Source organism: Pimephales promelas, chromosome 2, assembly GCF_988280905.1.
Source record: "Pimephales promelas chromosome 2, fPimPro1.hap1.1, whole genome shotgun sequence".
NCBI classification, from domain to species: Eukaryota; Metazoa; Chordata; class Actinopteri; order Cypriniformes; family Leuciscidae; genus Pimephales; species Pimephales promelas.
In genome coordinates this window covers 20534720-20562544 of record NC_142770.1, presented here as the reverse complement: position 1 = coordinate 20562544, position 27825 = coordinate 20534720, and the positions used below count along the sequence as shown (strand labels likewise).

The 27825-nt window shown below is 39.5% G+C and overlaps 1 protein-coding gene across 1 annotated transcript; it reads left to right on the top strand.

Moving 5' to 3' along the window:
- Positions 1–1492: 1492 nt before the first annotated feature.
- ppp1r2 (protein phosphatase 1, regulatory (inhibitor) subunit 2) lies at positions 1493–26638 on the top strand. The gene is made up of 6 exons (XM_039649578.2): positions 1493–1832; positions 13506–13613; positions 14247–14330; positions 20979–21079; positions 22175–22345; positions 26147–26638. The coding sequence occupies exons 1-6, from the start codon at positions 1708–1710 to the stop codon at positions 26164–26166; spliced, it is 609 nt and encodes a 202-aa protein (XP_039505512.2). The 5' UTR covers positions 1493–1707; the 3' UTR covers positions 26167–26638.
- The last annotated feature ends 1187 nt before the right edge of the window (positions 26639–27825 follow it).

The following is a 27825-nucleotide window of genomic DNA, read 5'->3' as shown; positions in this document are numbered from 1 at the left end:
ATGAGGAGGTGGATGAGGAGGAAGAGATAGATGAGGAGGAAGAGGAGGTGAACGAGGAGGAAGAGGAGATGGACAAGGAGGAAGAGGAGATGGAAGATGAGGAAGAAGAGGTGGACGAGGAGGAAGAGGAGATGGACAAGGAGGAAGAGGAGATGGAAGATGAGGAAGAAGAGGTGGACGAGGAGGAAGAGGAGATGGACGAGAAGGAAGAGGAGGTGAACGAGAAGGAAGAGGAAGTGGATGAGGAGGTGAACGAGGAGGAAGAGGAAGTGGACGAGGAGGAGGTACACTTTGGATTCTGTGTTGCACACTTTGGATTCTGTAACTGCACACTTTGGATTCTGTGTTCTCCTTTTTTGATGTAGTGTCTAACGAATGATAGGTAGTGTTTATAATATTGACTCGTGTGTATGATGTGAGAGCATTGTTTGATTTTAAGCAGATAAAATGGTTTTGAGGCAATTGTTAGATTTTGCCAGAAAAATCAGAGGTTCTGTGAAAGGGGTTTGAAAATTTGGTTTACTTCAAGTGAGTGATGGTTTCAAGCAATGTGTTTTGTAATTATCAAAACATGTATACAGAAGGTACAACTTGCAATTTTATTTACCAGCTCCATGGAACAACATGGGATAAATAATGGAAATATGGAACATACTTGTGCTAAATTAATTATTTTTACAACATACATTTCTCAAATCAATATTACCAAATGTCCAAAAGCATGCTTCATTATAGCAAAGTCATGTGGCTTTGACTCACCAGATCATCTAATCAGAAAACTGGCAACAAGCGAGGGGTATGTTTGGATGGACGTGAGGTCTAAATGACAAAATGTTAATTTAATCATTCTGAAATGCCTGAGCCGTCTGTCATCAAAAAGGTTGGGTATACCTTCTACCTCCAAGAACTGTCTCACATGATTGCGTTCGTCCCAAACACCAGGCATCTGATCTGCCTCCAAACACAAGATAACATGACAGTGTTTATTGCATTTCATCCCTGTGCTTTCTGGAGAAAGTCATTTATTATGTTGGAAAAAAGAGACCGTGGCTTACAAAAGCGCATTTTAATCAGATTACATAAATGTGCATTATTTATAATAATAATAATAATAATAATAATTAAAAAGAACAAGAATGGTCAACAACGTTACTTCTATGAGTCAAGTTTCATAATTTTCATTCCGGTCAATGACAATTATGAATATAAATATCAAAAATAAATATCGTCCTACCCTGACTAAACTATTTTCATATCCATTATGATACTTGGAAAATAATAAAGAGAAACGCTTTACAAAGTTTGCCTCGTTAGGTTAAAATGCGCACTTGTTGTGACTCGTGCCCTGTGCTTGACCTCACCACCCCAACAAACATGGCGACGTTTCCTCGACACTTCAGAGTCACGTTGCTATAGCAACACTCCAACTCTCGCGATGGCAAAGAGTGCGAGACTGACTGCGGCGCCCTATTTCCTTTCCTCGCTGTAAATGGACAAGTGCGTGCGCGAGCTCTGGCTGAATTCAAGTCACCAACGGTCGCAAACTTTACTCACAAACAGCGTTTAACTTTCATTTTAAGGCAGGCAATAGATAAGCGGTTAACGAATTAGGTCAGAGTGTTGTTTCTGAGCAGCCTCGGTGTGTTTTAGTCGTTTGTTTGAGGCGTAAACAGTGCAAAAGAGGAGTTGTGGGTGGGTTTGGCGGTTATGGCAGCACCGCGACCCATTAAAGGGATTCTGAAGAACAAATCCAGTATCAAAGGCCGACCTGAAGAGCCAGTCCAGGAAACTCCAGAACCAGGACCCCCTATAAACTCTGAAGACGACCAACAGTGAGTAAATGCTCTTTAAAACAGCTTAAATCAGTCAGACGGGGCGTCTATAGCAGTGCCACTGTCACACGAGATCTGTCAATCAAACTCTGCTCTGCTGAAATGATGTTGACAGTGACCTGAACTAGTGCACTCAACCAGTCCTTTACTGGTCCAGTTTAATGGTTTGTTCCAGTTGGAGTACTGTGATGGTAGCATAGTTTGCTAATAGGTTAGCCACTGACCTGTCATGTCAAAACTAACCCTCCTTCTGTAATGAACATTAATCTTTCCCTCTCTTTTTTACTAACAAGCTATGTTCTTCTAGTCAATTTCTGAACCTGTTGTTTAGATGTAACTCGATATCACATATGTTTTAATTTTTAATTCACTGATATGTAGCAAAAGTATGATTGTCGTCAGTCATTTTACCTTGACCAAACATACAAGTTATGTAATTCAAACTGATATTTTATGTTATAAATGGGCTTTAAAAAAGCTCAATAACATTATTACATGTATGCAGCGGATCATTATGGCTTCAAATGGGTAGACACTTCAAAAGCAATTCATATTCCTTAAAGCTAGGGTATACGATTTCAAAGATTGTTCATTATTAATATCCTCGTTTAGATGCTGGTTATGGTTATAGTACAATCCTAACAATATGAATAGAAAAAAGAACGAAAAAAATCCATTCTCTCTATTGGCTGTACAGCCGCAGAAAAGTTGACCAATGTAAGCTGTGCGGCTGAACAACTTATATTGGTCAACTGCTCTCATCCAATCACCAGCTCCACTTGAAACTCCGCCTGGCGCTCGCGTGTCCAACCCAACAGCACCCGCCCCGCCCCTGCCCCCCTCCGTGCGCAAGCAAACAGCTGACAGACTGTCTATGGTAGCTAGCTAGTAGCGTCAGATCAGCAATGGATAAAGCAATGGATAAAAATATAAACTACAACAGCAAGCGGCCACTGCTTGCCTCTACTGTAAAGTTAGGACGCAAGAGAAAGTCTGTGGAGGAAAGATCAGAGATTAAAAAGAAATGTGAAAAACGCCGGACTCTAAGTAGGATAAATATAGCGTCCTTCATTGACCATTGGAGAAAGCTTCAGGGAGATCTGGGGCTGACAAACGACGCTGACACGGATGACTTTTTGTTGAGCAGGTAAACATTTGAAGAGTTCAGATGCAAAAGCCTCTAAATGCCGTTTGAAATTTTCTTCTAAAATGACAATTTTTATCAAGCTTGTATATTTAAGTTCAGTAATTTCACTTAAATGACAATTAATAGGTAATCTTCATTGCCATTTAAGTGAAATTACTGAACTTAAATATACAAGCTTGATAAAAATGGTCATTTTAGAAGAAAATTTCAAATGGCACTTAGAGGCTTTTGCATCTGAACCCTTCATTTATTTATTCTTTTATGGTGTGACGTGTTACGTGGCTTTTTATCAGTTTGACAACTTGCTCATGCTGCCGGTCGGCATTGGAATGTTAGCCGTTTAGCATCGCCGATCGCGGTTCAAGGTAATTATATTTCTTGTTCGAGGTTTCTGTTCGAGCCGATCGGAATTTGAACAAGATGCGCTGCGTGCTGCAATAACAATTACTGAAAACCTTAGCAATACTAGTAGTATTATAATGGTGGTGGGGATTTCATGTATTGCTAATCTTGCGTTGACGTGAACTCAAATGTGACATGCGTCAGGGATCAAGTAGCGCAGAGGGGAGGGGGGTGTCTGTGGAGGGGCGTGATGAGTTTTTTAAAACTTCCCTACCGTCTCGACCGATTTTTAACATCGTATACCATAGCTTTAATATAAATCATCAGGGATGCCCGATACATCGGCCACATTATCGGTATCGGCCGATATATGATCATTTTCAATGTTATCGATATCGGCCCGACAAGAACATTTAGCCGATATCTAAAAGCTGATAAATAATGTATCATTTCCTTGAGCTGAGGCACTTTAGATGTGAACTGTTCAACATAATGCTTTTAAATTGCTTGAAATACGATTGAAATCACTTTAAAAAAGGAAAATCCAGTTAAAGTGCAAAATGTGCAGCGCAAGTCTGTCATATTGGCTACACAACATTAAAATAAGAACATCATAGTTTTTTTTTTATCTTGGCTTTTAATGAAGAAAATCAAAAATTGTCTAAAAATTTGTATTTAGATTTATCGGCCAAAATATCGGTTATCGGCTTTCAAATATAAAGAATTATCGGTTGTCGGTATCGGCCAAAATTGTCATATCGGTGCATCCCTAAATCATTTTATGACTTAATTAACTCGGAGAGTCAAATTTACTTGATTTTGCTATCCTCACGTACATAAATGAATGTTATATAGTGTCCTGCAGCCAGTAGTAAACACAATATATCTGGTGTCAGAATAGTGTAATGTCACACTACAAACATCTAAATGGTTTTAAAAATTGGCTTATTTTAGGCAAAATATACTTTCTTTTGGCGTTGAGGTAAAATAAGATTCTCTGAGATGATTTTTTAAATTTATTATTAATTTAAAGAAAATATTAAAGGAAGTGTGATTTCTCTTCGATAACATGAACAAAGTCAAATAAAAACAAAACTAGTCCGCTCACTCTTGCTATCATAAAACACAGCTGTCACTGGAGATTTGAGTGATTTATTATTATTTCTTTCTTTCTTTTTTTGCATGAAGGGCGACGCATGTAAAAATCGATCTCATTCGTTTTGACATTAACTGATCCAGAGTCACTCATAGACGTCGTGGAAGCCCGTCTCTCCTGGAGGTCAGAGAAGTTCAAGGATGGGACTGAAATAAAGACAATCCCACTTCCTTGTTAACTGAGCCATCTGGCTTTATCTATATTCAGCACTCGTATTGATTTGTTCTTTTAGGTCGACCAAAATCTGAACAGGATTTTTCAGAAACCTCAGTAAAGGAGGCACTAAGCCCCTTGGTTATGGAGGTTGTGTTCGTCAGTGTGGCATGTGTCGACTGCATGTAGGTGTTCTCGTTGGCTTCCTCTCTCATGCCAGAAGACATTGTTCTTGAATCCAGCTCTCCCACTCTTAGGAAAATAGGACACACTGTAAGAATGGCACTTATTACTGAATTCCCATCCCGTGAGACTGCAGTGACACTAAATTAGACCCTTAAAAAAATTTATTCAGTGACGTTAATCTTTAAAAAAAAAAGAAAAAAGGCTCTTAATTGGCGTCTTTGGTTCCATAGAGAATCTTTAACATCCATGGAAACTTTCTATTCTACAAAAGGTTCTTTAGATTAATGAAATTAATGATAAATTAATGACATTTTAAGGAATTTTCACATTTTTTGTTTAAGAGTAACCACCAGATCAGCGTTTCCCACGGCATACTTTTGATCAATAAAAAATCCCATGACAAGCACCATTATAACAAAATTGCACAAACATGCATTGCTTGAATGGCATATAAATTGCCTTTATGTAAAGTAGTGCTGACTTTTAATGTGAAAGCCTAAGTCCGGTAGGAACACAATAAGCATGATGATGTTGCTGATGATAAAACAATAAATAACTCATGTTTAATTAAACACTGTTGTCAAAGTTGGTATTGTGGCTTTGTATAGCAATGGTCAGATGCTTGCAGGTGATTTATAATATTAACATTTTATGAAAATCAAGCTCAAATTGAGTTACGAGGTCTTTGGCCAGCGAATGACAGATAGTTCATCTGCCACGGGATCAGCCGGATCTGAGGCGGTACCTGCGTCACATGACGTTTCCATCAACATACAGGATATTAAGTTTAATACGGGCGCTGAGTTTTCTTGTTGTTGAAATCTCATGATACAAAAGATGAAGCGCTATGACTAAGACTAAGACTATTCTCCGCTCTTCAAATACAGAAAACGTTAGACTTTATGGACGTGTTTCTCGAGTGAATAAAACGCTGTACTTCAGCAAACATCGGTTCTTTATTTTCCCTTGCATTGCACACAAGCAGAGATGTCTCCAAGCATTGCCCGAGTGCGGTGCATTGAAATGGAGGCGGGATTGAGTTATCAGGTTTGACTGACTGTTTGAGGAGCCAATGGTTTAGTCACAACCTTTTTTAAATGCTTTTTATTGGTTAAATATTTGTAAAACCACATACAAACGTAAAGGATGACCAACAACATTAACCTAAAACTAACTAACTAACTAACTTTAACTAACTTAAAACAATGACAAATAGAGAGCTTCAATGTTTTTGGCCCAACAGCAAATTGATATTTTCTTATTTGTAGCATTTATTTTTAATTATTTTTAGTAATTTGTTAATTTTTCATAGCACACCTGTGTAACTAGCGTTTTAGTGTACCTCAGCACAGTGATTGGGAAACAGTGTTGTTGATCGTATTATGTTATGATATTTCTCTTGTCCCACAACAAGCAATATGTTTTTTTGGAAAAAGCGAAAAATTAAAATACTTTTACTGATAAACAGGACCATTATGTCCTATTTTCTGAAATATCACGTTATTTTATCATAACATGCTGCTACTTATAGTCCAAGGCTATATATTACAATTATCGTCAAGCACACGAAACATGCGCAAAGTGCCGCACACACTTCATGTCGAATGAAAGGCCCAAGTTTATTTTATAGTGCATTTGACCCACATGCTAATAGTTAATAATGTTAAGACTTGGCGGTTTTAAAAATGAATTTAATTAATATTTGTTTGTTTTATCCTTATATTTTTCAGTTCTGTTCAGGAATAGAGTAAAATTCAAACTAAAACAGTAAATGTTTGTAGTGTTTATAATATTTGTAATAATTTAATTAAAATTTTATATTATTTTTAAATGTAACAATAAAATGTGACTTAGGTTATTCATAGATACATCTTAATTTATGGAAAATAAGGTAAATTAATTTTTCAAAAATGTTTTATTTATTTTGGTCAATTGAGTTTGACAACTAAAACCATGTGGTGTGTTTTACAGTTTTACTCGTGCAGAATCACCAGCACGATACTAGTGTGGGTGGGTGTTTGCCAGGGCATTTGTTGAGGTGTTCTCACTGTCTTCTGGTGTGTTATGCGGTTGCGAAGGCATGCTAGGTGGTTGCTAGGCTTTTGCTTACTGGCTAACCCCCAAGTCTCTGATATTTTGGTCTGTAGATATGGCATGGGTCCCTCTTTCATTGTAAGTCTATAATATTTATTTATTTTTTCCAGTTTTCTCATTAAAGAGGCAAAAATATAAGTATAAAAGTAACAGCAAGCATCTCCTCATCAAGCAGCATGACTTGAATAATTGATGAACCGTGAGCCAAACAGATAAATTGTCTGTGACATTGTCATAAACATTATATCGAACATTTATCAAACTTTAGCTTATAATTGATTAGAGGGAAATTATATCGCCTACCATTATCGTTTTAATACCCGGCCCTTTGAACTGTCACTTCAAGAGCACCACTGAATATATCCCACCTTTATCCTGTATGAAGATAAAGGCATTTTTTTAAACACCTGCCGTAGACTCTGGCTACTTTTATTAACCCTCTGAGACCTAAGGGTATTTTTACAATAAATTTTCCGTCTGGTGTAATTTGCTAAAAAAGCTTGTAAAATATCAACCCTTTGGTGCACAGACAATTGACACACCTCTTTTTTTTCAGGACAAATTGAACTTTCAGCATATTTGTGTTACATTGATGTCACCTGAATGTAAAATAAGTTATGGGACCATAAAGACAAATGAAAAAATAAATCGGAAATGGAATCACTCAAATATGTATTGAAATCACACACAAATAAATAAAAGCTAAGCAATTTTCCTCTGTAAAATAGTTTGTTCATATCTTTGGAGTCCTGGAGCACAGGAATAAACATTATAACTTGTACAGAACAAAAACTATTGACATTTTTCCAAAAGAAGTCCAGGCGTTTGGGGCCTCATGAAATTCACTGGTGCCAAGCCTCAAAACAGTTCCTATCAGCAATCACACAGAGGGCCACATCACAGGTTTTGCATTTCTATTTTATTTATTCTTTTATTTATTATGTTCTTTTTATTCTTTTATAATACATTTATACTACTATAATACTTTTTTACAGTAAATAAATAAATGGCACTTCAGCTGGGTCTATCCTGGTAATCTAGTTCCTCATCTGTCAAAAAGCTCTGTTCTCCTGAAAATCCATCATCCTGCAATGCACCAAAATAGACCAGCGCTTTATTTACGTCCATTTCGCTGTGTTTCTCTGTGAATCGCGCGTCTCCGTGAGTCTCTCTATCTCTCTACACTAGTGTTGTCACGGTACCAAAATTTCAGTATTCGGTACCAATACCAGTAAAAATTCACGGTTCTCGGTACCAATTTCGGTACCAAAGCTTAGTTTAAATTTACATATATTTAAGTGTTTATCACGGTTACAAGTATGGAAACTGTACATTTGTATTATAAACACTTTAGAAAAAAAATTGATAAAATGACCTAAAATAAACAATACACTAACACATTTTTAAAGTTGTTTGTAAAGTTCTAATCCGTTAACATTTATTTAATACACAATGAATGAAGTGAACAAACATGAACAATCAAGTGTTTCTATTAAATAACATTTACAAACATTAATTAATGTTGTAAAAATATATTGTTCACTCAATGTGTTGATGTGAAGTAGCTAATGTTGATAAATGGTATCTTATTGTAGCGTTACCAAACTATAGGCTACAGGAGAAAAAACATGTTTTATTTGATTTGACTGTACTTTTATTTAATCTAAAACTACATTCATATTTAATTTTGAAAAGGCTTTTTAAAACTGCTGAGTTATAAAGGCAAGAATACGCCTAGAACTGGCACTGACATTAAATGACATAAATAGGGATGCGTCGATACTAATACCAGTACTCTGGTGTCGGTTGGATACTACTGTGCTCATGTACTCGTAAAACTACCCCGAAAGCACTTTAGAGGCCGTTCACATATCGCGCGTGTTTTTTTATTATTATATTTTTGCGCGTGCTTATTCTTTCCACAGCGCTTGCTCTCACGCGGCGTCTGTCGTTGCTATGCAACGAGTTTTTATTATGAGCGCGCTTGAATCACGCCTATATTTGAAATTGCGAATTTGCATGTAATCGGCCTCTTATGGCAACGTGACATTAGCCTAATCCAAAATATTTCCATATGTGGCTCTTTCCTCCTTTCGTGTCAACAAGTGGATTCAGAGAGAGAGAGCCATATCAGCGTTATAAAGAGGACGCAACTGTGCACGTTTCAGACAGCGCGTCTAGAACTGGATTAACCTGGTATTCGGTACCTAGAAAAGCTGGTACCGTAACATTTTTTTTTTTTAGTACCGACTTGGTACCGAAGTACCGAGTTTTTTGACAACACTACTCTACACTATATCAGCGCTTGGTTCATGCGTAATGACGCACACCAATGTTTACTACGGATCAGCCTGTAATTGGTCAAAAACCATCACGTGAAAACATCACGTGATATCCAGAATGGCCGCTAGCGTCGAGTTAGCGGCAAAAATGACCAAATATTTATGAATTATGGACTTCAAGATTATCAAAGTTTGACATAAAGCATTTGGATTTATTGCTGAAAACCTCTGAAAGGAAGCACAAGTTCCAGGCTGGATAGAAAACCTTCTGTAAAGGCTAGAAAGACCCGAAAGACATCCCCGTGATGGATAGCTCGTTAGCTTTCTGCTGGAAAAAACGGTAAGAAAATCGATAAATCTGTCATCGAGTTATGTAAACATTTACCGGAGGTGACGTGTGGCGTCGACGACGATGCCGTCGGGTTCAGGGGGTTAAGGGATATCCTGTACCAGCTTGTAGATCTCACATCGTTTGAATTATAAGGTTTTGCATTATTCGTGTCTCCTAACCGCAGACATTTTCCTTCTATTGTATTGCTTGTTCTCCTAATAAGTCACTACAGACGGCTGCTCATGTACTGTGTTTGTAACCCATGATCCGTAAAAACATGACCCCTAATACAGTGCTCTGTATGCTCCCACGTGTCCCAGAATAAATCTCTGTTCACCATTGAGTTGGCCTCTGACATGAATGAAACTAATCTCTTGATTGTTTTTTTTTTTTTTTTTTTTCACGAGGGAACATGAACATCTATTCTGAAGAGATTAGCATTACTCGATTGGTCCTCGGTCCCGCTTTAGTTTCATCTTTCTGTCTGATGCATCATAGACTTGTGCGCATTAGGTAAACCTTGCCCTGATTGTGTCCAGGACCTCCCTAAAAAGAGCTAAAAATAATCCTCTTGTCAAAACAAGAGTATTGTAGGTTGTGCTTTGGTGACTTGAAATGCTGTAGAATCATCCATGTTTTAAATCCTGCATTGAGCAGATTTCCACACTTGCTTTGTAACATAGCACCTCGTCCAAACGGCGGTTGTGTAACTGTTCTTCTTCCATGTGGATTCGCACATTTGACTGCTACTGCACAAGCATTAGTGGTCCAGTCTACTGCGTTCATGTCACTAAACGTATTTGCAGGGTTTTCATCTACTACGACTACTACGTCGACCAGTGCTTTAGTTACGGTTTTGTAGCATGTCAGAGTTTAAACTGCTTGAAGGCCAATCAAATGCTTCGTGTTGTGAAGTGTCTCTGTCAGTGTGTGGAGTGGGTGTTGTTGATTGCTGCTGCCCAAAATCTATTGATTAAGGGCGTACTTTAAATTTAGCTGTAACACTTTGACTTATTGATGATTCATATGCTCAAATACATAGTTTAATCAAACATAAAGGTAATTTAATCATAAAATTACTAATGTTTTGCATTAAGTGTTAGTGTAGCAACTAATATTATGTTTATTTCTTGGAAATGCACAATTGAGTTTGATATAGATAAAATTAGCTTTTGTTAACAACAGTAACATGAAAAAAACTAACTTTTATTGAGAAAAATTGTAAAAAAAAAATAAATAAATAAATAATAAAAAGTTTAAATTTATCACATTAAAAATAACATTTTAAGGTGCAGTCTGTAACTTTTTTGTTTGTTCAAAATGTGCAAAAATCAAAAAATGAGTGAGTATCATGATTCCATTCTACAAACCATGTTTAAACCGGAATATTTTAGACCGGTCGGCACCACTGCATGGTTGCCCTGTGCCTGCGTGACTTGTCATGGACATAAACGGAGAGAAGACACATGCAGTTCTCGTTATTAACCACTAGAGCGCCAAAAGTTACGGACTGCAGCTTTAAATTGGATAATATTTAGAACTTTTAAGGGCTGGAAAAAGTGTGAAGCACTTGAAAGTCATAGAAAAGTGCTTGAATTTCATTCTCAAAAGGTTGTACAAACCTTGAAATGCACTGTCGGCCCTGACCAATTTGCTGCCCTAGACAAAATCTTACTTGGTGCTCCTTGCAACACAGCCAATTCCACCACTGATCATTTATACAAGCACATAAACTGCATTATTGCTGTAATAAATGTGACCATTGGCTGTTACATTACTATATAAATTTATACTGGTGAAACTATACAAAAATAGCACCTACACCAAATTATAGCCTAAACACGCATAGCAAGAGTAATTAATTCATTGAGCACTTCTCTGGAATACTGTTTTTTTCCAAATTAAAGCCATTTTCTCCATTGACATTGCAACTTTCAAGGCCCAGAAAGGTAGTAAAAACATTGTTAAATATAGTCCATTAAGGGCCAATCCCAATTCTACCCCTTACCCCTTCACTTTCCCCTAGCCCTACCCCTTCGCCTTCCCCTTGACCCTTGAAACAGAGTGGCAATGCGTAGGGGTGAAAATATTCCCCTAAGAAATGGGACACCACTACGCCTCCGTTAAACGTCATTATAAGTCGTCGCTAGCGCCTACGTCACAGGATATGCGCCGATGTTTATCACAACCTTCAAGATCCCGTCGACAGCTGCAGTTATCTCAGTCGCGTGGGTTACAGCTATTTTCTTGCATCTTGTGAAGTTCGCAGGAAACAACGGAGACGACGAAAATATGTTGCGGGACTATCACTAGCAAACTACAGTAATTTTAGCGATTTTTTTTTTTACAAACGTTTCTTTGAAGAAACTGACCGTAAATATGAACACAATATTGAATGTAACATAAAGCAAATCATTATTTGTCGTTATAATACTTATTAAAGCCACAAATACTTAAATTTATGGGTCTCCTTTGTCGCTTGGGCAGCCAGCCTGGGTTAGCAGTGACACTTCTCATACCCCTTCGTTTGAAGTGTGCTCCCGAAAAATCTTCGTTTGAAGGGCTATCTGGCCCTTCCCCCTAGCCCTCCCCCTCCAACCAAAAGATAATTGGGACAGCCCTACCCCTTCACGTGGACGCGCAAAACGGAGGGGAAGGGGAAAGTGGGGAAAGTGAAGGGGTAAGGGGTAGAATTGGGATTGGCCCTAAGTTCAACCTTAATGAAGTGACGAGAATACTTTTTGTGTGCATAACCCCCCCCCCCCCCCAAAAAAAAAAAAAATAACAACTTTATTCTACAATCTCTTCTCTTCCATGTCATTCTCCTACGGTGTTGACGTAGTGTAAACAGTTCAGCGCTTCTGGGTTCTACGTAGAACAAAACAACTTTTTTTAATTGTCCTATTCCAATACCGGTTGCTGATTTATTTATTTTTTCTTTAAGCAAATTTGTTTCTTTGTATATTTGCTCTATTGCAGGCCAAACTGGCCTTAAACTAATTTGAAAGTTGAAAATTTGAAACTAATGCTACCAAAGGTGTTACACACATGTAGCATGAGCAGTTGTTTTGATTTAAACATTGCATAATTACAAAACTTAAGAGCAAATAAAGAATGATTCAACTTTAAAATTGTAAATTGTTACAAAAGTCACGTCTACATAAAACAAACAGACAGACTGAATGAAAATGTGATTTCATTCTTTGACAGCTGGTGGCTCTTTTGGAAAATAAGCATTTCTTTGAAGGAAAGACGAAAAGAACAAGCCACCTATTCTGAAGACAGTCACTTCCCTTGAGAGATGCATTCGTATAAACACCCACCCCAATTCTATATTTTCTTTATACGTTTCGAACATCATGAATTGTGATCTTGCTGTACCTGATATTTGCTCTGCTGCGCGTCTGCACTCTCCTCTTTGCGTCCGTCTTCGACGTATCCCGTCTCTAGCCTGTGTTAATGTCCTGTTAACATTATATTTTCAGACAAATTTGATTGAAAGTGATTGAAATGCCATTTGTGAGCAAGCCTGGCATAGAGATAAGCCAAAATTAAACAAAAAAATGTTTCTGAGTAATGGCTGGTTGACCGGTGCATTTCTAGGAAAAAAAAGTCGCACCAAAACAATCTTTTGTACTCACAAAAATACTCAGAAAAAAATAATATTGCACAGGTTCAATTTCTGTCGCACTTGCAACCAAAGTGTCCCAATTTCGTGCCTTGAGACATGAGAGAGGGTCTTGTGTGCCAAAGTTTCCCAATCAAGTCAGTCTTACCATTTATATCACAAAAGGGTTGGTATATTTGGCTATGTATGTCATTTGATGCTATTTTTTTGTGTGTGTCCTCAGTTTCCAAGGTAATCCATAAAGTTATAAAGTGGGGCAGAGTCCTTTCTTTAATGTAGCAGATCTCAGTGGGAATATTTGCATCAGGGCTAATAGCTTTATCACTAAATCCATGTTTGGACCTATTCTTTCAGGAAGAAGTCACAGAAATGGGATGAAATGAATATTTTGGCCACATATCACCCGGCAGATAAGGACTATGGGCTGATGAAGATAGACGAACCCAGTACACCATACAACAGGTGAGCAGCACATAAATTACCTGTCATTAATGCCTTCTAGATTATGAGTGGGTCATATACCAGTTTTGATTTGAGTATCACTTCTAATGTGGTTGTGGCGAATACTAAAGCAGAGATTCAGGAGTGAAGCTGCTTTCTGCCTATTACATTGAATGAGAAAATGAACATGTGCTTGTTAGAACAAATTGTATTGATTTAGTTGTATAAGGAATGATTTAATGATGTCTGGCCAAACTGGTTTTCATGTATAAAACATGAAATTGGGAAACTATACATTTGTTTTTCAATTAGTCAGGACTTTGCGCTGTGCAATGAATGTCTTGTTTAGAGTAGTTTTCCTGTAACATGTACTTTCAGGTTTCAATAAGTTATGTCACTGCATTGAGCGAATGTAGCCTATAGCATTTTATGCTACTTTTTGGAGAAAAGTTATTGTTTAGAAGTTTAGAGGCACTGTATGGATTGTAAATATTGGTAGTTCGAACAGTTACTCTGGATATGTTACTGCCCTATCTGCAAAATACAAGGACAGCACTGAGGCTGCAACTCAATATGACAGGGCAAATTTGCAGAAAAGGTCACATTGTCTTTTTCCCTTTGGGCAATTGGCCAACAATCTCCTTTCCCTCTTAGGATGGTTGCAGATGACGAAGATGAGGGGGCGCTCAGTGATTCGGACGGGAACACAGTCCTACACGGAGACGACCTCGCTAAGAAGTAAGTGATGCATGATTGCTATCTCTGATAGGGATGGAAGGGTAGTACAGGGATTCTCAATGTTGCGTTTCGTACCCATGATTAGGTCCCAGAATAATTATGACTCCACCGCAGCTACTCAGGATTAACAGGATCACAGGATTAACCTATGAACTTTAGGATACTTTCTAACACATGAACACAAAAACTATGACTGATCATTTAGGCATCATTGGCACACACACTCGGGGCGGCAGTGGCTCAGTGGTTCATGTAGGTTGTCTACAAACCGAAAGGTTGGTGGTTCAATCCCCGGTTCCACCTGACCAAGTGTCGAGGTGTCCATGAGCAAGACACCTAACCCCAGCTGCTCCCGACGAGCTGGATGGCGCCTTGTATGGCTGACACCGCCGTCGGAGTATGAATGAGTGTGTGAATGGGTGAATGTGAGGCAATATGTAAAGCGCTTTGGTGGCCATTAGGTCTATGAAAGCGCTATATAAATGCAGTCCATTTACCATTTACTTATGTCGGACTACAATGTCAAAATGTCTTTGCGATTCACAATCCGCCATTAATATATTCAGAGCGCTCTCTGATGTAGCAGGTTTAAACAACCTCATTAAACTAAATACAGTCTCTGCAAGAAACAGTACTTGTGCTAATTTTGGTTTCCTGCCTTGTTAGTTCAATGTTAGCAATGTGTGCAGGTACAGTGTTTAACCCTGAGCAACCAGAACAGATGTCACGCCACAGCCTACAGGCGAGTCAACTTCACAGCAACTCAAGCAGAGCTGCTAAAGCCCCTTCACTCTTTTTCGTCAGAGAGAACTGAAGCTGTCAGCCTCCCGATATGGCGCTGACATCTTGGGACTTGAGTCTGCGCACTTGCGTTTTTTGGGACCAGACATGCACAGTCGTGAGCAGGAAGTTAAGCCGCGAAATCAAGGCCCCGCCCTCGCTCTCGCAGAATCAATCGCAAACACTCGCCACACTTTTATTAAGTGGCCTCTGTCTGCTCCGTTCCTCTCCAATGACGTCTGCTGATTGCAATACCTCGTAAATACAACTACTAACCACATAGTCAACATTATGAAAAAAAGAGTCTGATGGTGCTTCATTGACTACTTCGCACAGAGAACCATGTCAATCATGATGTTAAAGCACCGTTTTTATAGCATCAAATAACTAACTAAAAACAAACTTATTTTAAAAACAAACTCTTGAAATTACATCAACGTCATAGAAATAACAGTAAATGACAGAAACTATCTTTGGAAAAAGGATATGTGAAGTGTAATTTAATTCTTTAGTTGGTCTCACGTCCCGTTGAATAACATGGGGAGGCGGGGTTTATGACCTATACTAGGACCGGCCACTGGGGGGCGATCAAGATGTTTTGGCTTCACTTTTGAGGGCTTGTGCGGCTCGCTTGGTTCGAGCTGATAAACAGTCCGCGAAGCGCAGCTCAAACAAGAACTGCGGTTTTATTTAGTGTTTCTACTTTCATTTTGTTTAATGTTTCTCATATGCTACAGAAATGGCAGCACTAGTGCGAAAAAGTCACGCCAGCAGGAAAAAAGGTCACAAAATATTTTGCCCAATATACCCCTTATGCACCAGAGAAACAACGGCGCCGCCATCTTAGGATATTGTCTTTGAACTTCTGTTTTTGTGGTCGCTCTGTCTATCTCTATGGCATTGCTGTCCAGGAGTAATTAGCTTTTGAAGTGGATTTACTTAATGTAAAGTTATCATGAGGATTTAAAACGAGCCGTTCATTCATAAATAGCCAAGCTTGCTGTGAAAATACAGACTGGGAGACAAAAGACAACGAGCACAGCTCTGGAAAGGGGCGGGGCTACACAAGGTTTATACACACACCTCAATACCATCATGACGGCAAGTCACGTGACATGCAAATGTATAATGTTTGATTTCGAATTTTTATTTCTATGTGAATATTCCTTTAAGAAAACCCACTGACTAGCCTATATTTTTAGGTTATAAGAGTTCACTGGGCATGAAATCTCACCGCAATGTTTGTAGATGTTCTTCCCCCTAGAGAAACCTTTTCCATTTATTCAAAGACTTTGTATCTCAATCCGTGTCTTTAAAGGCTCTGAGATGGATGTGAGAGAGTGGTTTGTCTGCCGCGGGCGTGTAACTAAATCTGTGTCTGATGTTAGGAAGAGGAAGAGCGGCTCACGTCCTCCTAGTAATGCAACTGCCCTTGCCTTAGTCCCACTCGCCGTCTCTTTCGTTCTCCGTCAGTATCTCTTGTCATCGGCCACCTCCCACTGTGTCTCATGTGTTTCACTCAGGTACGAGTGTTTTATGCTTCCCGACCCAGCAGTCACCGAGGCCATTGTGCATGTGTGTGACCGATTACTCCTGACAGATGCTTTCCTTAGAAATTCTGTCACACATTAACAGTGAGAATACTGCAAACATCATCAGGCTTTATGAAAAACTACTGCAAGAATCCACACCGAGTTGAACATAAGATTTTAGCAACGTAAAGGCTATCAGAGTAAAATGAATGGACTAACTTTCCTTAAGACAAGTCCACCTGGGTGTGTAATTGATGCTTTTATCAGTCTTGAGCTTCTACAAACAATGCTGGGAAATTAAGTTTTGTTGCTCAAGCCTAGTCTCATAAATTGGCTAAATTTGTATACATTTCAGTAGCTATTTTATTCATTAGCTAAACGGTAGGGCTGGATGATTAATCAAAAAATTATTGAAACCTAAATTCAGAGCCTATAGACCCTTTTACAGTTGGTAGACATGGTGACGTTTTTTGTGGGCGGAGCCCACATGACATCTCAGTGTCCAGGACCGCGATTGTTATTTCCAAAAGTTATTTTTAAAAGACGGAACCAGATTGGCGACCCGTAGCCGCCTACACACTCACTCAATGCATGGACGATCTGACAGGATTAACGTTACGTTACCTCGGGTGAGTGGCCTGATTTGTACACCTACCTCATAGAGAAACCGATCGTAAAGAGAAACTGATGGCATATAAATCTTTAGATGCCTATATGGTCCCGTACAAGACTTGTGTGTACGATCCGCAGTTCTGCCAAGCCAGCGCCGAGACCACGACAATGTAAAGAGTGACATTATGGTGCAAAGTTTTTTTTATTATGTGAATATTTTCTAGAAATAAAAGTTCCAGATAAAGCATATTCATTTTCATCAATTATTGCACCAAACAACACAATAAGATGACATTTAATAATAGTAACAATTATTTAAGCTCATTATTATGTAGCCGAATCTGTGCTGGTTTGTATTGGCCGCCTCCGGTTTTCAATTTGTTTTGCCTCCAGCTAGCGTTGTGACGTAACTGTGACGTCGGCGCAAAAGGAGTCTATAACCGACGTAATTTTACCATGTCGGTTATTTCGGTTTTTGAATCCTATTAATATTTCCGCCCTGTGTGTTAAAGTTCCCCTTAAAACACAATTACCGCGTGTGTAGTCACGTAACTCCGCCCCGTCCAGTCTGAGACATTAAAGCAATATGAGCCCCTTTCACACAGCGCGTTGCCGGAAATTGGCAGAACAAACACCTTCTCTGTGAACGCAAACATGACCCGGGATAGGTGACATAGTAACATTGCCGTGTTCAGTCCCGAAACACTTGCTGTGTGAAGTAAAGCCGTAATCAGTGCTGTGTTGTAATGCTGGCGCTTAAGCCGGGATCATTCGCCAGTGTGAAACGAATCAGAGAAAAAAAATGCACTAACCGTGGTTTCCCGAGAAAGAAATCGCAGGTCATAAGCAAACTATAGACGATGCTCAAAAATGTCACTTGTCTTTGCGGGCTGTGTGTGAACGCACTCTCTGATTCCTCAAATAGTGAATCAACTCTGCAACAGGAGCTGCTTGTACCAAAGAAACAGGCGAAAAAAAGAGAGAGACTGACAAACGCCCAGCAACCCAATGCCTCCACTCCACAAAGCAGCTTTCGATAACACAAGCACCTACAAAAAAGATTAGTTTTTTAGTTTTATACAAGTTATATTTTACTTGTAAGATGACAATATTTACAATAATTTATTTTGTTTATAAAAATAACTATTCTACATTTTTTTAAATATTTTTTTTAATATTTAATAAGCATTAAAAGCTATCTGTGTTTTTACCTATTTAAGGATTATGCACTTTTTCATTAGAAAAAATACATACATATTTATTGTATAAGCCTTGCCAGAGACATGAAAAAATAAAAATAATAATCGTTCAATAATCGTAATCGAGGTAACTTGTTCGATTACTCAAAATCGTCCAGCCCTACTGTACGGATGATACATAAAATAATATATAATTAATACAATAATAACAATATAATTGACAAATTTTCAGGTGTGTTTAACATTAGTATTCTGGTAAGAAATACAACAGAATTTAAATAAAACAATCCAATTGTAATCCAATTAAATAAATGAATACTTACATTTAAAGTTAGGAAAGTTATTGTCAAGAGCAGCGAGTGATTTTCTGTCTTGCAGCCGGTTTATGAGGCTGCTGTCACTTTAAGAGCGTATGCACGGCTCCGATATACTGTTACACGTTTTCTCTCAACTGTTTACGTTCTTGAACTGACTGTTTACCTGAATACTCTGCAAGACGGGCATTTTGTGTCACATTACAAAAATGTTTAAGTGCAATAGGCCATGAATAATAATTCACATTCATCACAATTATTTGAGAGGTGCTTTATGTGCTCGTCACTTATAGAGATCAGTGGTGCGAGCGCGAAACATGCAAGAATGAGTACAATTATGCACAACACCATCCCTATTTAACTAATGAAGGAAGGAAGGAAGTGAGTGACAGGAGGCGGGTGTGTGTCAATTCACCGTCAGAGAGAAGAGCGCAAGAACGCGCAGCCGGCATCAGTGTATCGATACTGCGGAAACCGAGCATTGGAAACGTTTCAAAGTATCGATATTTTTGACAACACTAATGTACAGTGTGTATATACAGTGCCCTCCACAATTATTGGCACCCCTGTTTAAGATGTGGTCGAGGACTTTTAAAAATTCTCCCTTTTTTTTAAACAACATAGAACCCAAATGCAAAAAAAGAGAAAAATCCAACCTTTTATGTAAGTACATTACTTTGGTGGTAAAAAAAATGTAAAAATTTAGAAAAATAAAAACTTCAAATCATGTGTCCCACAATTATTGGCACCCCTAACAATTCCGCTAAAAAATGTAATTGATTTAAAAAATATATATATTTTCTGTAGTTGCTAATGTTGGTCAGGATATCTAGCAACTTTTAATTAGTAATTCATGACTTCCTATTTCCCTGGGGTATAAATATGACATGACACAGAGGCCTAATTCTCTTACCCATTTGTCAACATGGCAAAGACAAGAGAATACACCATTCAAGTAAGCCAGATGTGTGTTGACCTTTATAAGTTAGGCAATGGCTACAAGAAAATAGCCACTCACCTTATCTTGCCCGTATCTAAAGTTAGAGGAATCATTAAGAAGTTTAAAACAACTGGAACAGTGACAAACAAGGCTGAAAGAGGTCCCAAGTTTATCTTGCCACAACGCACAGTGAGGAGGATGCTAAGAAAAGTAAAAAAAAGTCCTAAGCTCACTGTCACAGAATCGCATCAAATAGTGGCATCTTGGGGTCACAAAATCTCCAAAACAACCATCAGATGCTTTCTACATGCCAACAAGATGTTTGGGAGGCATGCTAGGAAAAAGCCTTTTCTCACTAACACTGACAAACGTAAACGTCTGGAGTTTGCCAAGCGGCACTGGGACTTCATCTGGGATCGTGTGCTTTGGTCGGATGAGACTATATTGAGCTTTTTGGCAACAAACACTCTAAGTGGATCTGGTGTAAAACAAAAGATGAGTATGCCGAAAAGTACCTCATGCCCACCGTGAAGTATGGTGGAGGATCTGTGATGCTGTGGGCCTGTTTCTCTTCCAAAGGCCCTGGGAACCTTGTTAGGGTGCATGGCATTATGAACGCTTTGAAATACCAGGACATTTTAAATAAAAACCTGATGGCCTCTGCCAGAAAGCTGAAGATGGGTCGTCATTGGGTCTTTCAGCAGGATAATGATCCAAAATGTGTGGCAAAATCTACACAAAAATGGTTCAGTCACAAACTCAAGGTCCTCCCATGGCCATCTCAGTCCCCAGACCTCAATCCAATCGAAAACCTGTGGGGTGAGCTAAAGAGGAGAGTGCACAAGAGAGGGCCCAGGATTCTGGATGATCTAGAAAGATTTTTCAAAGAAGAATGGTCAAAGATCCCTCTCTCTGTGTTCTCCAATCTTGTGAAATGTTATAGGAGGAGATTAAGTGCTGTCTTGTTGGCAAAAGGGGGTTGTACAAAGTATTAACATCAGGGGTGCCAATAATTGTGGGACACATGATTTGAAGTTTTTATTTTTTTAAATTTTAATTTTTTTTTTACCACCAAAGTAATGTACTTAAATAAAAGGTTGGATTTTTCTCTTTTTTTGCATTTGGATTCTATGTTGTTTAAAAAAAAAGGGAGAATTTTTAAAAGTCCTCGACCACATCTTAAACAGGGGTGCCAATAATTGTGGAGGGCACTGTATAAAGCAAAATAAAAAAGAGCATGTTAACAAACAAACGTCTTGCTGTCTTCTCAGGCTGGAGGCAGCGGTGGAGGGGGCGGAGTCTCGCTTCATGGAGGAGCCAGAAGAGGAGAGCAGTGAGGAAGAGGAGGAGGAGTTGAGTCCGGAGGAGCAAGGTGAGACACGTGACCTCTCTCTCTCTCTCTCTCTCTCTCTCTCTCTCTCTCTCTCTCTCTCTCTCTCTCTCTCTCTCTCTCTCTCTCTCATGGCCTCAGATTCCCCTCTGCTTCCTCTCACACTGATTACACATTTACACAGCTCACCGCACCGCCAGCCAGGGGCTCCAACACACACTTCTCCACAACTCGCTCTTTTCAGGTCTTTTTTTTTTAACTCACAATCTTAGTGTTACACTAGGATAAATACATAAAACAGATACATACATCAAAGCCAGTGAAATTCCACAATTCTTATCTATTATTTTAAGCAATAAATATTGAAATATTAACAGATTTCAATAAAACAATGACATGTATTTGTCGGGAAAGTGAACTTTTTGAAAATTTTAGAGAACAAAAAGCCACAACAGAGAAAGCGCTTTCATACATCATGCCATACCAAAAAAAAAAAAAAAAAAACAGTCTTGAAAAGAAATAAATATAAAAAATAAACAAACTCAGATTATTGTATGCAATGCAGTCTAAAAAAGTTAAACTTCAAACATAGGAGATATAATGCATGCTCTTGTGAGGCTGTAATCAGTTATAACCATAGGCTGGCTGTGATAATTCATCCATAATGTGTATTAAAGACACAAAAGAAAAGCCTAGGTTAAAAAATAAGATAAAAAACAGCATGTGCCGTATTCAGTTTGACGTACTGATGTGGCCTCCGTCCACTGGCACTTTATGAAGATCAATAAAATGTTACATTTATTATTTAACATTTTATTCTTAATTCTCATATTACATTAATGAGTTTTTTTTTGCATATTGCTGTTTTTGCATAAATATCTAGATGCTAGATGCTAATGAAACGTTTTTTTTACATATTTAAAAAAAAAATATGACTTAAATATTTACTTGTGTGCTTAATTTTAATGAAAAAAACAAATGATTAAAAAGTTATAATTTTAAGGTTGCGCTTAAAGACGAGAACAAAATCATATGTTCTATTCTTTGTTTATCAATAAGAAAAAAAGTTTGACAACATGTCTTCCGTCAGTCGGCAGATTTCCGCGTTTACAGCTGTGTGTGTTTGTCTTTCCTCAGCCAGAAAGAAGCAGTTTCAGATGTTGAGGAAGATACACTATAATGAAGGTATGAACATTAAACTAGCCCGACAACTAATCGCCAATGAGCTGGAAGAGGAGGAAGATGAGGACGAAGAGATGAAGGACGACACAGAGACCGAGGACATCAGCGTTGACCCCCCGCAAGATGGTAAACAAGGAGATGTTAACACACATTGTTGATGGGATATTTCATACTCCTGATCTGCTTCTGCTGAAACATTAGTACAGTTCAGCCATATCTGGACACTTGAAAAGCTAAAAGTAACCCAAAATGTTCACATGCCCATCATCTATTGTTGTGTGAGCAGATATTCAGTGTGTTTGAGTCTTCAGCCACTGCTGATCACTAGAGGTCCCTGGTAGGGATGCAGCGATTAAGGGATTTTACAATTAACCGCGCTTTAAAACGTCACGGTTAATTTATCGTAAAGACTATGCTACACCGAGTGTTTCGCACGGAACGGAAATTTAGTAAATAAAACAAAACGGAAACAAAGTTACACCAGCGGTGCACCAGCTTAAAGGGATACTCCACTTTTTTTGGAAAAAGGCTCATTTTACCACTCTCCCAGAGTTAAACAGTTGAGTTTTACCGTTTTTGAATGCATTCAGATGATTTTCTGATATTTAGAATATCAGTAACCAGACAGTTTCTGGTCTCATTGACTTCCATAATAGAAAAAAATATACTATGGAAGTCAATGAGACCCGAAACTGTTACTGATATTCTTCTAAATATCAGAAAATTGGCTGATTGGATTGGAAAACGGTAAAACTCAACTGTTTAACTCTGGGGTAGTGGTAAAAAAAGCCTATTTCCAAAAAAAGTGGAATATCCCTATAAAGTGCTCATCAGTCACTATGGCAGAGGGACTAAGCAGCGATGCTCTATTTCCACCGAAAAAACGCCTTAAGTAAAAAAGAATAAAAACTAGACGAGAATGTTAGATATAGCGACGATCTGGGAAGCGATCCAGATAGAACTGATGTCCTGCGTGTGTGTTACTGTTAGATGCGCACATTTGCTGTAACGTGTTGATCTACCCCGCGGTCCCATAAAACGTAAAAAAAATAAAAATTGTAAACGTCTGGGAGAAAGAGAACAGACATAGGCTATAGATCTGAATATAATATACAGACAGCAGCCATCTTGGGAAAACAGTCACGACAAGTCGAACCACAAACAACGTGCCTAGTGAGCTGAACTGTATGAAGTTCAGCGAACTTCTGAACTATATGAATGGCGTTCGGGGATCGACTTATTGAGTCTGTTTTCCAAAGTTGGCTCCTGTCTGTATACACGAAGTGAACTGTCTTTATAAAGTCTTATTAAACGGTCTGTACACATACCAAGTTCTCAATGCTTCGTTTTGCATGTCTGGAGCCTCATTATGTTACAGTTGTAGTGTTGGGCTATTTTGAGCCTTGTTAGTGGTATAAACTAGCGGTTTCTTTTTACTTTTTAAATGCCCCCATTACTAGCATTATACGCTAAACAGTTTTTAGAGATAAAACTCTTTACATTCGATTATCATGAAAACAAATCTCATAGAGCAGTTGACTAGGTACCGATGTTTTATTAGACCAAAGGTTCATTTTGCGCCGGAGTTCTCCTTTAAATTCTTTTAAGTTTTGCGGGTGCGGGCGGGAGTGGAAATACATATTGCGGGAGTGTAACGCATACATTGCGGGAGGTAGATACTTTAAGCGGTAATGGTCAGAAATTCGGCGAGCGCGGGCAGGAGCTGGATGAAGAAAACAGTAGAGCTCTACCCAAGGCGACATCTAGTGTTTATATCTATGGCGTCGACCAAATCGCAATGCAGCGGTGAACACACGCCGCGGTCAAAGTTCAATATAGTTATACTTTTGCCGCTGCGATCTGTGACGATTACCAGTGCAGCCAATAGAAAACAGGGCTTTGATTTGATATTAATACACCCATAACCCTTAATTTTAACCCTGTAAAAGCTTGACATAAAATATGTTTTGTTTTTTTTTCTCCCCCAATGGTTTATTGAATCAAATATTTAAAAAAAACAAACAAACATGTTTTATGGTTGATTACTGGTTATCCATCATATTTGATAATAGATAATACATATACATCTTCCGCTCATCCGGGGCCGGGTCGCGGGGGCAGCAGTCTAAGCAGAGATGCCCAGACTTCCCTCTCCCTAGACACTTCCTCCAGCTCTTCTGGGGGATACCGAGGCGTTCCCAGGCCAGCCGGGAGACATAGTCTCTCCAGCGTGTCCTAGGTCTTCCCCGGGGCCTCCGCCCAGTGGGACGTGCCCGGAACACCTCCCCAGGAAGGCGTCCAGGAGGCATCCGGAACAGATGCCCGAGCCACCTCAGCTGACCCCTCTCGATGTGGAGGAGCAGCGGCTCTAGTCTGAGCTCCTCCCGAGTGACCGAGCTTCTCACCCTATCTCTAAGGGATCGCCCAGCCACCCTGCGGAGAAAGCTCATTTCAGCCGCCTGTATCCGGGATCTTGTCCTTTCGGTCATGACCCAAAGCTCATGACCATAGGTGAGAGTAGGAACGTAGATTGACTGGTAAATCGAGAGCTTTGCCTTACGGCTCAGCTCCTTCTTTACCACAACAGACCGGTACATCGACCGCATTACTGCTGAAGCTGCACCGATCCGTCTGTCAATCTCCCGTTCCATCCTTCCCTCACTCGTGAACAAAACCCCAAGATACTTAAACTCCTTCACTTGAGGAAGGGTCTCTCCACCAACCTGAAGTGGGCAACCCACCCTTTTCCGGCTGAGGACCATGGCATCGGATTTGGAGGTGCTTATTTTCATCCCAGCCGCTTCACACTCGGCTGCAAACCGTCCCAGTGCATGCTGAAGGTCCTGGTGTGAAGGGGCCAACACGACAACATCATCCGCGAAGAGCAGAGACGAAATCGTGTGGTCCCCAAACCTGACGCCCTCCGGCCCCTGGCTGTGCCTAGAAATTCTGTCCATAAAAATTATGATCAGAACCGGTGACAAAGGGCAGCCCTGCCGGAGTCCAACATGCACCGGGAAGAAGTCTGACTTACTACCGGCAATGCGAACCAAGCTCCTGCTTCGGTCATACAGGGATCGGACAGCCCTTAGCAAAGGACCCCGGACCCCATATTCCCGGAGCACCCTCCACAGGCCGCCTCAGGGGACACAGTCGAATGCCTTCTCCAAATCCACAAAACACATGTGGACTGGTTGGGCAAACTCCCATGAACCCTCCAGCACCCTGTAGAGAGTATAGAGGTGGTCCAGTGTTCCACGGCCAGGACGAAAACCGCACTGTTCCTCCTGAATCCGAGGTTCCACTATCGGCCGTATTCTCCTCTCCAGTACCCTGGCATAGACTTTCCCAGGGAGGCTGAGAAGTGTGATCCCCCTGTAGTTGGAACACACCCTCCGGTCCCCCTTCTTAAAAAGAGGAACCACCACCCCGGTCTGCCATCCCAGAGGCACTGTCCCCGACCACCACGAGATGCTGCAGAGGCGTGTCAACCAAGACAGCCCCACAGCATCCAGAGACTTGAGGTATTCGGGGCGGATCTCATCCACCCCCGGTGCCTTGCCACCGAGGAGTTTCTTGACTACCTCGGTGACCTCAGCTAGGGTGATGGACGAGTCCACCTCTGAGCCCTCAGCCTCTGCTTCCTCAATGGAAGACGTGACGGCGGGATTGAGGAGGTCCTCGAAGTATTCCTTCCACCGTCCGACGACATCCCCAGTCGAGGTCAACAGCCGCCCACTCCTACTGTAAACAGCATTGGTAGGGGGCTGTTTCCCCCTCCTGAGTTAATAGATAATAGATCAATAAATTGTTTTAGTAACTTTTTGATTCTGTTTGGTGGGAGTCAAATTGCCAACTTGGAATTTACAAATGTTTCTAAATAGTTTTGACATTGTGAAATGAACTAAAACGTCTGGTTTGTTACAGCTGATTCCTTGGATTCATAAGGATGTGAAGATGTGTCCTGTGACTCCTGCCTTGTGTCATGGACCTCTGGAAGGTGCGGTGTCATCACCGGTTTGGATTCAGCTCCAGGACCCCCCTCACCCTGTGTATTACACCAACACCACAATGCCACACATATCAACCAGCTCCCTCATTTGCCAAACGTCTATCGCCGTCATGCTATGAATCGAGACTGTTATCAAACCGCCCCAGGCCTGGACTTCTCCCTCGTCCTGTGGCCGAGAGCTGGGATCTCCAAGCCCAAGTGAGCTTGACCCCAGCGAACCATACTGATTCTCTTCTTTCCCAGCACCACTGTTACTGATAAGTGAGTTTAATGCTATGTGAACAAGCTGGTGGTTTAGCATGCACTGGTAAAGGGGGACTGATGTGGTCTTGGGTTTTGACACACACACACACACACACACACAGCCCGTATTAAACCGCTCACATGAGCTCTACTGTATGCATGGCTTCTGAAAACCATGTTTAATTACATTGGCACTAATTGTATTTGCCCTGTGTTTGAAGTAACAGGTGAGTATTACATACCTAGCTGTAAAACTACTGATCTGTAGACTGACCCTATGGCCGTCTCTGTTGCTTTTACAAAACTACAACAGCTTTAATAGATGCTGAAGGGATCTGGAGGTTTTTGTCTTGGCGTCCTTATTGAGCTTTGTTTGTTTTGATTGCCTTTTTTTTTAACTCTATTATAATGGGGTTATTTCTTTTTATGATCTCTGAACAAAATAACTATAGTGCAGTATCAAATAAAAAATAAATAAATAAATAAATAAATTTGACCCAAGCAAATTGATCTTTAAAATGGCTGGTATTCTGGTGTATTTTGTCAATTTATAGTCAAACTCACACATATGCGTGTTGTGTGTGTATATATATATAAAGAAGCTACAATGGGTGAATGTCGGAAAACCTTGCAATAACTTGTCATATTTGGCGCCAAAGTCAAAAGGAAAAAATTAATTATATTTTGTATAAAACATTTAAGTACCATATTACAGTAATGAGTCAGAATATTCTGTGCATTGCAGTGAGTTATCGTTACTGTAATGCATAAAAGATTCTGATGCATCATATATGTGTTATTTACACAAACAAAACATTATTCAGACTCATTACTTTAATGCAAAAAGGTAATTCAGAATCATTACCGTAATGCTAAAAATTGGTACTCATTACCGTAATGCTAAAATATCGACTCAATCGCAATATGCAGACAATTATATTGCTATTGACTCCGATTTTTTTTTTGTCAAATAAAACATCCAGATGCATTACAGTAATGATAATGAAATATTTTTTTAATGAAAAAACATTTCCATTTTAATGAAAAAACAAACAAACAGTTAAAGTATAATATTAAGGTTTTTTCTTTTTTTTTTTTTTGTTCTTTTGATTTGGTGAAGCTGTATATGTTCTTGACGGGTTTTATGAAATCCACCCAGATATCGACGCGGCATTGCTTTTTGGAAACAGTGCTTCAATGCAACCGTATCTGCCTGAATGCATTTTAAAGCATTTTCTGGCTAATGTATTTATTCTCAACCTAAAACCAGCACAATCATTCGTTTGAGATCTGTTTTCTTTTTTTTATGTTTATTTCCATCGTTGTGGATGTTAAATCATTTTTTACATGC